Source organism: Protopterus annectens, chromosome 7.part1, assembly GCF_019279795.1.
Source record: "Protopterus annectens isolate FY-2018-M chromosome 7.part1, PAN1.0, whole genome shotgun sequence".
In the NCBI taxonomy this organism is placed as follows: Eukaryota; Metazoa; Chordata; order Ceratodontiformes; family Protopteridae; genus Protopterus; species Protopterus annectens.
The window spans coordinates 179,148,993-179,161,772 of NC_056740.1; the positions used below are offsets into that span (position 1 = coordinate 179,148,993).

Here is a 12,780-nt window from a genome sequence, read left to right on the forward strand (position 1 = left end):
TACAGGCTAACACAGAAGGTCTTTGGCTGATGAAGTTCGCAGATGACTGCAAACTAGGAGCCATAATCAAAACTCCTAACGATGTGGACATCCTACAAAAGGGCCTCACTGAGACAGATGCCTGGTGTCAAAGCCATGGCCTCAAGCTCAGTGCCAAATAGTGCATTGTCATCCCCTTTAGTAAAAACTCTGTACCCATGAGCTACCACATAGGTTGTAGTCTACTTAACACCAAAAGTGTGATGAGACCTTGGGACACAGGTGGACAGTAGTCTTTCCTTTGATAATCACTTTGCCACAGTAGTCAGGAAATCCTTCTACGTGGCACACCTCATCACAAAAGGTTTCTCATCCAGGAAAAAAAGAGGTAATTATTCCCCTCTATTCGTCACTTATTAGACCCATTATAGAAAACAAGGCTCCTTTTGGTATGTACCTCACAAGACATCTACAGCAACTGGAAAGGCTGCAGAAATACCTCGCAAAGAGGATTACCGGCCTCAAACAGATGCCCTACGCAAACTGTCTCAAAATCTCTAACTTTACTCCATCGCATATCGCCTACTCAGAGGCGATCTCTGCCTAACGTACAAAGCTATGTCAAACCCAGAGCTGTTGGACATGCTTCACTTAAAGAAATCCCAGTCCCTCCGAGCTACACGCTCTAGGGACCTAAACCTTGTCACCACAATAAATGGAACATGCTGGAGGGATAGATTCCTGTCCCAGAGACTTCCCATACTCTGGAACAAACTACTTATCTATATCAAACAAAGCTCCTCATTAGCACTCTTCAAGAAAAATCTTGATGATTGGATGGAAAATAGATAATTCACCCTGGGGATCACCTCTGTGGCTCTGCTCGACAGGGGCACAGGAGAATTATTTTCTTGGGTGGCAAAAGCCAGGGTACCTTTTTGGCTAGGCTTATATAGGCCCTAGGGCCAATATCCCAGTACCTACGTATGAACCTATAAGATGAAAGTGGCAGCACTTTGCATATTTGATTTGATTTAATTTAATTTATCTGTTACATTTGCATTTATTTGTATTGTCTGGGTTTGCAGACACCATCCCTCCAGTCTTGGTTCAGTGCAGAAATCAACTACTGACCATCCTTTATGATAAGTTTGATTCTTGGTTGCCACCTTTGCATATGCCCAGTGTGGAACACTTTTTTTACAAAAGCACAAGATTTCACAAGGCAAACCATGCCCACAACAAGTGCAAAAAACTTTGTTTTTTTTGTTTTTTTCAAAATAAAAAAAATATGTATTTTTACAGAATTTGTATTGTCTGTATTTTTTCATATCATGTTAAAAGTGTTAAAGAAACAGAAAAAAATGTTATGCAACATTTAGAGGAAGAGAAACAATGTTTTATTCTAAAATCTTTCAAAGTTTGCCCCCCCCCCCCCCGACACGACACAACTGACCAAGGAGATAATTTGGGGACTAGAGGGATGTGTTGCTGCTACAGATCCCTCTCTATGCAGAAAAGTCCCTAGATTCTCTCTTTGGGCATTATCTATATGTGATAAATTTCTTCCTAAATCTTCAGTATATCATGCATTGACGTCATAGAGACATGCATATTACTACATTGGCCCTGATGATATGTTTGTTACACATAAAGTTTGACTCTGTGCTGTACCTGTTGTCACCATCAAAGGTACAACATTTTTGTGAAGGATACCCTTCTCATGAGATGGTAAGTAAATTATTAAACCATTGATCTATCTTGGACTAAATAACCATCTGGCAGTTTATCGAAGCTGTACCACTGCTGTCTCAACCGTGTGTTGCCAGATCTGTGTCACTGCTGTCCCCAACCTGTCACCCATACCCATTACCAGTCCCTGATTTTGTCTCAGAATTTTGCTTTCTCCCTCCCAAAACCTATTGATTTGGGGAGAACATTTAGTGGATTACATTTAAATAATGACAATTGTTGTAGAAATCTTTTCTTCAAACAATGCACAGTAATTCACATTTTGTTATTCAGTCAACTTTTCAAATTAATGTTTTTAAGTGTGTCCCTGATTTGAGATATTTGTTCCTGATTATTTCTGTATTTGTCTTGATTGTTGGATTTCACATGTAAAGTTTTTTTTTCTTCTGAGCTTTAGTACCTCAGAAACAGTGTTGTCATCAAACAGAAGTGCCTTGAGGTTGTCAGCTGCTCACATCCTAACTGAATTATGAATGCAGTCCAACTAGAATAGCGGGCTGATTTTTAGGCATAGGTAGGAGTGTCGGTCTTTCAGCAGATCCTTTGTAATTCTTCAAGTTTCCTGATGGTGACAGTGAAACTAACTCATTAACCCCCCCCCCCCTCCCAACAGCTGTAAAACAAGAAACAGGAGAGTTGGATGTCTGCATACTTGAGTAAGTGATAAGTGTGAAAGCTTAGCTGTTTGTACATTTTTCTTTCAGTCCTTTGTTGACTCACTGGCCACTCCCAGCAGAAACTAGCTTCTGTCAAGATGCTGGCAACTGATATACTCTCTGACTCAAACATTATAGTAAGTGCACATGGGGCTGCTCAGAAGTTTAAGACGGTTTCACATTAGTGAGTTTATAGTACTGTTTATACTGTAGCACACACCATTCTTTAAACAGCACTAGATAATGCACATAAAGGTAGGGTTACCACCTGTTCCTGTTTGCGAGGGACAGTCCCTCTTTGGGCAGTTGTGTCCTGCGGTGGGAAAAAAATAAAAAATGGTAAATGTCCTGAGATTTTAGGACAAAAAATTCATATGTTTTCTCTAATAGTTGCATAAAACAGTTATTTTGTATCTGAAACACTGAAATATTGTATGAAATAGCATAAACAACTCAAATGCTACAAGAATAATCTTTTATTTTGGCAAAACAGTGAAGTTCTGTCCTTTGCACTGGCCGTTGGTATGTTTTATCCTTCAAAATTTCACATTTCTACAAATAATGTCCCACTTTGGGCATTTGAGAAGGTGGCAACCCTACGTAAAAGTAGATTTTGCAGTGATCTGCTCACTTTCCTTTGCACAGCACTTACCTGACTATCCTGTTTCCACTGCACTGCTGCCCAGCAGTTTGCTTATTTTCACTTTTTATTTGCGTTGCCTCCATTTACCTATTTTACATCTGGCTTTGGTAGCCAGGTAAACTGCATAGTAATGATATGTAAACAAAAGCCTAATTAGACTGAAAGTCTGCAGACTGGATGTTATTATTTCATACATACAGAAGAGCGGAGATAAATAAAGCAGAGAGTGCTGCAGTTTCATTGTTAATGGTAAGTAGTGCTGAGTGGTCCTGAACAGTTCTTTAACCAAACTCCCACTCCCAATTATTGGAACCTGTGATGAAAAAAAAAAAAGTTTTTGACATTGCTTTCAGTAAAATTCTCAAAAATATGTTTTTATGGAGGACAGGTGGACAAGCCGCACTGCAGTCCAGGGGACCTCAGCTGCTGGTTTCCTACCAGTACTGGGTGATATGGCTGAGTTTCTTGGTGGTCACTTTTGGCTGTAAGCTTAGTAAGAACTATGAACTCTGCATTCACAGACTTTAAAATTGTCTGCGTACCTTGGAATATGGGCAGTGTCTGTACCATAGCTGCATTTATCCGCTAATGCACAGTTCAGACAAGTGTTGCTCGACCCTACCTAGTCTTCCTTCCCTTTATGTACCCTCAAAAGGACCATACTTAGTACCTCATTACACCTCTCTCTCCAATGTGTCTACTATGCATTTTCACAATTTTATACAAACAAAAAATGTTTATTGTTGACCTATTGAACTATATCAATGTAAAATTGTTACTTAGCTATTTTTTTAATGCAACTTTAACTTTATGCATGTAACCCAACATATGTGAATCATTTTGCTATAGTGCTATTATATCAATATTGCTTAAAATTGTACTTGTTTTAAAATGTATTACTGGAGCTTTTCTCCTCGGGTCTCCACTGAAAATGGGCCACAAGCCCAGTTGGACAAACCCGGTTAACAAATGTCAATAAATAAATAAAAACAGACATTTGTCAATCACACAGTTTGTCTGATAACCATTGCAGAGTGCTAAAGAGGTTAGGAGGCATGAAAACTTCCCTTTCCCGAAGCAAAAGGCTATGCTGATTGGACCGGTTGTATTTGTACACTGTTACTTCAGGTATTTCACAGGTTGAATACTCACACTCCTGTCACTCTCTAACCTGTGAAGTACTGCGACAATGAAAAATGCTCACTGCTCAGTAGTTCAAAGTACCTATATTGCTGAATTGCTGACTCCCAAACTGTTTCGTTACCATGACAGACTGCACCTTGAGCACTATGCTACAGTCTGGTGATAAGCAGTTCAGACTACATAGCACAGTTGGAGGGAGGGTTCCAGGAGTTAAGGACACACCTGAGGTGCAGCTGGACCCTTTCCTGCATCCCCTTTCACTGGTAGTCTTTACAACAGAAGAGGAGCCATGGGTACAGGGTTAAGATATACAGCTGTTACCACGTGGTCCCCTGTGCTACATTTAATTGTGGAGAGGGCAACTGTTAGTATGTGGCCCCCTCTGTAATTACAAGTTCAGTCGACCACAGAGGAATGCTCATTTGCATCTTAGTAAATCCCACCCAAAAACATTTTCTGAAATTTTGGAATTGTAGTAACTAGCAGCAAATTTGAAGTGGTACAGTACTGACAATGTAATATCAGTGAGGTAGACATAAACACGCACTACAAATAAGCCTGTTCTGTGTTACAGATGTGCTGTTACACATTAGCAGTGGCAGCATAGTGGATGGTGTAGAGCTACCACGTGTCCATGTTTAACAGGACATTCTCTGTTGTGTACTGCAGTGGTGGTGGCAAATGTCCTGGGATTTTTTAGACAAAAATATTTCATAAGTTTCCTGTAATAGTTGCATAAAACAATTAACTTTTATCTCAGACACCTAAAAATATATGAAACCTCTTAAACTCTAAAAGAATATGATTCTATTTTTGCCAAAAAAAAAAAAATAAGCCTGGTCCTTTGCAGTTGTTGAGTGAATAAATGGCTTGTCCTACAAAAGCTCACATTTTTTTAAAAAATGTTCCACTTTTGGCATTTGAAAAGGTGGCAACCCTGGGTTGATGCATATTTGTTTATAAAGACCCACAAGGCAGGAGAGCATTTTTTTCTAATTTAAAGGTTGCCTAGAGCACAGGTCGGATTAAATAAGTTGCGCAGTATGCATGTGGAAGTTCCACCACATGCACAACAATTAGCAAGGCGTATCCTGACTTTGGATTTGGAAGTGGTGTTATAATGATATTTAGATGTAATGGTAGTCCATCTCTGGGCCTACCTTTTGGAGAAGAGCTAAAAATCTCCATTTCTGTCACTGCATTTTCTTCAGCATGTAGCAGAGTCCATGAAATGCCCCATATTGCTTTTTCTCTGCATTATGTTGATGCAGCTGACAGAGACGAATGCTGTATCAGTGGCTAGTACCAGAGGTTCTGGCACATGCCAAGATGGCCCTTCCTTCACCTTCCAGCATAAGAGTTTGTCATCTAACCTAGTTCCCCAACAGCACAGCTAACCGCCTTTCACCAGTGGTCTTTTGCCATAAGCCTGAAGTCTGAGCATTATTAAATCATGCTCCTTCAAAGTTGCTTCTCATATAATGTTGTTTGGTTAGCTGTAATGACAGTGCACATGGATTTCCTTTTTAATTATGCCAGCAATACTTGAAAACAGTGCTAATGTGCTGCATTGTCCAACACTGACAAAGTAGCAGCTTCTTAGTTCGACAAACAAGGGTTGCATGCTGCCATGTACGTCTAGCACCTGCAAAAATAAGTAAAAGTTGTATTGCTGAGCACTTGAAGTGTGGTGAAGTTTAATTTGCTGTTTGTTGGAGTGGGGATATGTAGTATAAAAATAATAAAGAAAAACTGTGTAAAAACATTACCCCTCCCCCAAAATTTATGGAGTCTGTCTACAGAAACTCAAATGTGCTTGTTTAGTCACTGCAGAAAAAAAGCTTTCAACCTGAATCTTGCCAATTTTTAATTAGTGTAGTATGGAAGTCTTGCTCCTTCCACGCTGGACACGAGTTTCAGTACCTTGTCCTTTTACTTTCAGATCAGTGTGTGGCACACAAAGAATTTTAGGAGGGAGTTGTACTTCACGTGTTTAATAATTTCACTGTCCACCTTACTCTCGATAGTTGAAATGGATGTATTTGAATTGTACATTACAGGTCACATTTTTCCTTTTAAATATTTTGGTGAGAAATTACTACCATCTTCCTTGTCTCGTGTAAGATGTAAAATGGTAGGAATTTTACAACATGATCATAGGGCATTTGCAGGTAGGCAGTTTTCTTCAGACTTGGTTTTCTTAACAGATTTCCAGCATTAAAACATTTGTACTCCTTTCTCAGTACACTACTTCCTTAAAGCTCACTGCTGTACGCTGAAGTAAGCACGCGGCAATGCAAGATTTAAAGGTAGGGTGTTGATGAGGTAATCGGCTAGTGTAAGGCTTGGCAGATTGCCTGGCCTCTCCTGCAGTCCACTCAGTGCCCATTTTTCAGTGTCTCTGTGTTATAACTTAGCTACAAAAGTTGTTCATATCTGCACAGCAGCTTTGCAAATACGAAAGATGAGACTAAGAGTTTTGAGTCAGGTAATAGCACTTCTGCCTTCCTTTGCAACATGGTATCACTTAGACCGGAATGTTGCTTGACACTAAGATACCCCCCCCCCCAAAAAAAAACAAATAAAAAAAAAAAAAAAAAAAAAAAAAAAACTAAAACACACACACAATTATTGTACTCATTTTAGTTAGAGTTTCTATCTTCCACATAAAACTGCTTGCAGAACCATCAAAATGTTAGGGCCATTCTTGTGTAAACTGACCTTTGTTACTTTTGAAACATTAAAATAAGTAGACTTGGTTTTCTAGGGATGATGTCATTGTTTATTTCTTTTTTACTGGTGCATGCTTTGATCATAGCACCTCCCCTGGGGGAGGAGGTAAGCAGTGAAAAGTAAATGATTCATAGTTTCAGGTGTAGCTGCTTTCACTGGTACATGGAGCATTTGTTTAGCTGTGTTTGGAAGTGAAACAAGGCAACACTGTTACTGCACAGTGGTAGTTGAGAGAGTCTTTCTCCTGGAGGGGGACATGCTCTGGGAGAAGATTATTAAGCAGAAGAAAGGAAAGGTAAGATAGAAAGAAGTGTTTTTTCCCCAGAGTTTGGTAAATTTGTTTTGTGCTCTTTAGATGTGTATCTGTATAGCATTAAACAATGAAAGAAACACTGTCCTCTGTACAGTGTCTATGATGAAGCCTACAGTATAATAGTTTTTTGTTGACTTTGTTACTTTCATTATCCATTCAGTGTTGTATCCATTATTTATGCACAAAATGAAACTGCAAGTATATTCTGTGACCAAAAATATTTTTCCGTTTGAGAATTTTAATATTTTGCATTAATTTATTATTCATTAATTTATTTTACTCTGAGACGGTGATACCTGTGCTGTGTAGATGGAAGTACTGTTTTGTCCTTTGACGTTGTATCATTCTTTTTTCAAGAAACTGCTCTGGCCTCAGGACTTTCTACAAATAGTGTTGTACAAACCTTCCCACAAGTAGGATAGTTTTTGTTAAATGTGATCTAATGCTATTAACCAAAGTAAATGCAGGGCATGTGCTAGTGTAGTTTGTTGCAACAGTCTTTTTTTTTGTTGTTGAACTGTTAGCTGAGTGAATTGTTTTTCTTTGGCATAGTGAGTCACTTGTTCACTTTTGATGTTAAATGCTTTCATGCCATCCAGTTTACAGATGGAATTTTACACAAGCTAGCTCATAGTGAAAGTGTGTGAAGTCTGTAATTCACACATGTCATGGGCTGCCCTGTAAATGTATTTTTGTTAACTGCAGAGCTCCTATAAAACTGATATTTAAGTCATTCCTGTCTTGTGGACATCTGTATTTGTAGGTGGTAAGGTGTTTCTTGGTTGATTGACATCTCATTCAGGATATGACAGGCAGTAGTACTGTACCTGTTGAAGATATTGTTACCAGACTGGTCATCTGAAAACTTCTTTCAGCGTGGCTGTTGGACAGTGAATCTCAAAGGAGAAAAATCCAGTGGGAGTTAGCAGGAAATTGCAATAAAAACATGCTCATATCTCGACAGCTTTGCAAGTGAACTGACTGAAACTTCAGAAGTAGGTTAATTGAAACCTTGCTTATATTTCCAGAGGTGTGCTATTCAGCTCACATCTCAGTACAGTGAATGTATTTCTAATGAAGGTTGCCAGGTTGTAGCACATCATATTCCAAGCACACTGACATCTGCATATCACTTGAGTTCCTGCCGGGGAGGTGCTACTGCTGCAGAAAAGCTAAACGCAGTCCATAATTCATAGGTTCATAGGTGTGTACTAGGCTAATGGCCCTGGAGATTTTACAAGACTAGCCCATAGGATTACCCTGGCATTGTGCCACCCGACATTAGTTCGCAGTGCCTCTGTCGAGTAGAGCCACTGGAATGATCCCTGGGGTGAATTTTCTATTTCACATCCTCTCATCAAGATTTCTCTTGAAGAGGGCCAGTGAGGTGCTCTGTTTGACAAGCATGGGCAGTCTCTGGGTTATGAACCTGCCCCTCTAGCATGTTCTACTGATTGTGGTAATGAGGTTGAGGTGTCTGGAGTATGTGTGGTGCAGAGGGATTGGGATTTCTTTAAATGTAGCATTTCTAACAGAGCTAGGTCAGACATGGCTTTGTAAGTCAAGCAGAGATTGCCTCTAAGTAGGCAATATGAGACCGTACTTTTGCGACCTCTCCAGTTGTTGCATGTGTCTACTGAGGTACATGTCAAATGGGGCATTGTACTCAATGACTGGCCTAATGAGGGAAGAGTAGAGGGAAACAATGACCTCATTCTTCCTGGATGCAAAACCCTTAGTAATGAGATATACCACATAGAACGACTTTCTGACCACAGTGGCAATGTGGTAGTCAAAAGAGAGGTTGCTGTCAACCTGTGTTCCCAGATCTCTTGTAACGCCTTCTGTGCTCAGTGGACTATCATCGATGTGGTAATTCATGGGAACTGGGTTTTTCCCAAAGGGTATGTTGACACGTTTTTGGCATTGAGCTTAAGGCCATGGTTCTGACACCAGTCATTGGTCTCAGTGAGGCCTTTCTGTGGGATGTCAGCATCACTTGGGGAGTTAATAATGGTGCCCAACTTGCAATCATCTGCAAACTTTGTTAGCCAGGTTCCCTTCGTGTTGGCCTGGACTTCTGAGAAGTCAATACTAAACAGGAGAGGACCCAGGAATGATCCCTGTGAGACTCCTCTCATGACTGGTCGGCAGTCTGACTTCAAGTCAGCTACTTTCACCCTGTGGGTTTTATCTATGAGTCAGTTTGCAACCTACGTAGTGATATAGGGGTTGATACCTAGCTTAGTGAGTTTTTCTATGATTTCTGAGTGGGGAATGGTATCAGAGGCCTTGGCCAGATCAAGGTAGGCTGTATGAACCACCTTGCCTTCATCCACAGCTCTGGTGACTGACTCAAAGAAGTCGACCAAGTTGAGCAGGCATGATCTACCCTTCACAAAACCAAACTGTGTTGGATCCAGAGTTTGGCAATTTCCTATATCCTTGTTTATTAGGTGCATGATGATGCATTCCGTAGCTTTGCATATCAGACTTGTCAGGCCAGTGGGGCGATAGTTTCCAGGGTCTGTAGTCGCTCCTCTTTTGTGGAGAAGGATGATTGTAGCGGTGCGCCATTTGGTAGGGGCAAAGCCTGAGGTGAGGCTGTGATTGAAAAGGGCATACAGATGAGGAGTTCACTCTGTAGTTCATGTAGAACACAGACAGGGATACTGTCAGGCCCTATAGAAGCTGTATTCTTGGCCTTGGACAGTGCTGTTTTAACTTGTGCAGCAGTAATACTGGGTGCCTGGCAATCTACTGGTATTGTGCTTGGTCTTGGGGGGGGGGGGTAAAGTTGGCACTGAATCTGTCAGCTAGTATATTGGCAATATCTGTTGGGCTGTGTATAGGAAGTACCATTGTGCAGTAGCTCAGAGCAAATCTGGATATTGCTGTGGAGATTCTTTACATAACTATAGAAGGCATTGTGGTTGACTTTACTATCTGCTCCAATTCTGTTTTCTTAGCTAGCTTTAGAGGATTTGATGAGGGATCTCAACTTTTTGTAGAGGCTGATAAGGGAGTTTTTCCAGTCTTGGACTTCACCTTATTCCGCATCAGTTTCTCCTTCTCTTGTATAGTTTGTTTATGGCAGGGGACCACCAGATTGGCTTCTTTTTTTTGGAGGAGAGCATCTTGGTTCTATTGGGTATGGTGAGATCCATGCATTTGTGTAAGTGTTCATACAGTGCATTGGTGTATGGTTCGATGGTCATGCAACTGTTCTCCATTTACATGGGTGCCGTGAAGTTAGCCACCTCTATTTTTAGGAGCCCAAAGTTAGCTTTGGAGAAGTTTTTCATGGTGGTTACCTTTGTGGGTGGGGTGGGTGGGAGGGATGTGGATTTCCAAGGTGATTAGTTTGTGGTCGGATCTAACCAGGGAGGAGTTGACTCTTGGTGTAGAGCAATGGTCACCCATGTTAGTAGTGAGCAGGTCAAGGATGTTGCTACCTTTAGTTGGGGGTAAGAATGAGCTGGTCAAGGGCATTGGAAATAATGAATTGCAGAAACCGTTGGGAAAGTGTATTGATACATGAATAGTTTTCCCAGTTAATGGAGGGGTAGTTGAGGTCACCCAGTATGAGAATGTTAGTTGCACCCTAATATTCTCCAGGGTGCTTAGGAACATGGAGTGTGAGTCTTGGGACATGGTTGGAGACCTATAACATGCTACGACTTGAATTGCTGTCTTACCCACTGTTAGCTGCACCTGAAGTATCTCTGATACCTTATACTGGGCTGCCAGTCTGGAGGTGTGTGCATATTTCCAAGCTTCCAAGTATTCAGCTCACATCACGCTTCCAAGTACAATGTTGCCAGTTGGCTGTTCATTCCATCTGTTCATCAACCCTTCAGCATTTGGGCCACTAGTAAAATGCCTTGACTATTCCTCATTGAGGCATTCCATGCTATACATTCTAGATACAGATCATGAAGGATGTACAGTAGCCATTATAGTCAAAATGTACAACCTCAGCTTAATTATCTGTCTTATTCTCCAAGTATGTGTACACACAAAATGTGAGTGTAGATTTTTGAAATTATTGTTGAGAGCACCTGTTGAAATACCTAGTTTCACAGGTAACACATCTGCAGCTATCTTGCCTTTCTTCTACCCCAGTAGGGTAGCAGCCATCCAGATTTACCTGCTTTATTTCTTCTGATTTTCTGTTTCACTGCATGTGTCTGTAGCAGTGTCATTTTTTTTTCAGGCTGTTCTTACTGGGGTGCCCATTTTTTGTCCATTGTATTAATTTTTGCAGTGTGCTTTACTCATTCAGAGATATGATCTCTAGAACCAAATGCAACATTCAAGACGGAGTCATAGCACATGTATGTAAAGTCATCATCAGTTGTGTTTTGCTTGCTGAAACTCCTTCCCTTGCACCAGTATTTCACTAATTCTCTCAGTTCCCTGACTTGCTTGTAGTTTAATATGAGCAGCTGACCTTGTTGATTGAGGATGTTGTTATTGCACGTTTACACTCTGCCTTTCTGGTTCACAGTTTTGTACTATTTTACATCAGCAATCAGCTTCCATAAATTTGTTGATCACTATACCTTTTTCAGTTGTATTTTCATTCTTTGAGTTATTTGAAATCGGGTGCTGTTTTTACGGTGAGGCAGCATAGATCCCAGCACTGCACTGGTCTTTCTTTCCTTGAAAAGAAACTTTTTGCCTGCCTCATCTTAGCAATCTATTTGGCTGATTACTTTGTCATTATAGCGTTTAAGCTTGCTTCCACATTATCCATGCATTTCTGTAGGGGGGGTGGAAAGTAATAGAAATTCCCTTGGAGGCGGAGCACCTTGCATGTCCTTGACCCAATCCTTTGGGTTAGTTGCTAAAGAAGTGGAAATCATTTGGTTATGATCTCCTGTGAAGCTGTACCACCTTTTTTTGTTTTGTTTACCAGTTAAAATATTTTTCTGTGTTGTTTTTGAAATCTTCCTGTCATAATATATGTTCTTCATATTAATCACTGCTGCATTAGCCTTAACTATATATGGGTTCTATCCTACCAAGGATGTAACAGCCGGTCAGCTTCCAAAGTTTCAGGGCACCTTCCACCTGCCCAAACTGTCAAGCAGCTCAAGCTGAACTGACTAAAAGAGAAGTTCAGGCACGAAACCCTTCAGATCTTTACTGCCACCAAAGGCTGTGCTCCTTTGAGGCTCTTGAGGATTGACAGTCTGCTTGTGCTGTCCTCAGCTGGATAGATGGGCTCCCTTTGGGGGAAAAACTTCCATGTTTTTTTATTTTTTAATGATGTTTTATTACTTTCCTCTTTAGGAAAGTTATTTTAAAGCTGGGAGTGTTGTGTTTAACGGTTTGCCTCGAGACTGTAGCATACTTTTAAAAAGAGCACTTATTTCTTTAAGTTTAAAAGTAGTGATATCTATCTGATAAACTATTTTCTGTGGAGCAATTGTGGTTATTTTAAGGTTGTAGGGCTGCCATAGTGTTTGAAAGTGCTTTTTACCATGCTTTTATGTCAAAAAATAAATAAATTACAGAACTTTTTGTAGAATGGTAATTTTATTTGCATTGTTCCT

At 40.4% G+C, this 12,780-nt stretch overlaps 1 protein-coding gene across 1 annotated transcript in view; it reads left to right on the forward strand.

Moving 5' to 3' along the window:
- Positions 1-7,026: 7,026 nt before the first annotated feature.
- Positions 7,027-12,780, forward strand: part of TMCC1 (transmembrane and coiled-coil domain family 1) — a 205,104-nt gene continuing 199,350 nt past the window's right edge. Inside the window, exon 1 of the mRNA XM_044078627.1 lies at positions 7,027-7,201. Within this exon, the coding sequence (XP_043934562.1) occupies positions 7,163-7,201 (39 nt within the window). The 5' untranslated portion in view covers positions 7,027-7,162. The remainder of the gene's footprint in view (positions 7,202-12,780) is intronic.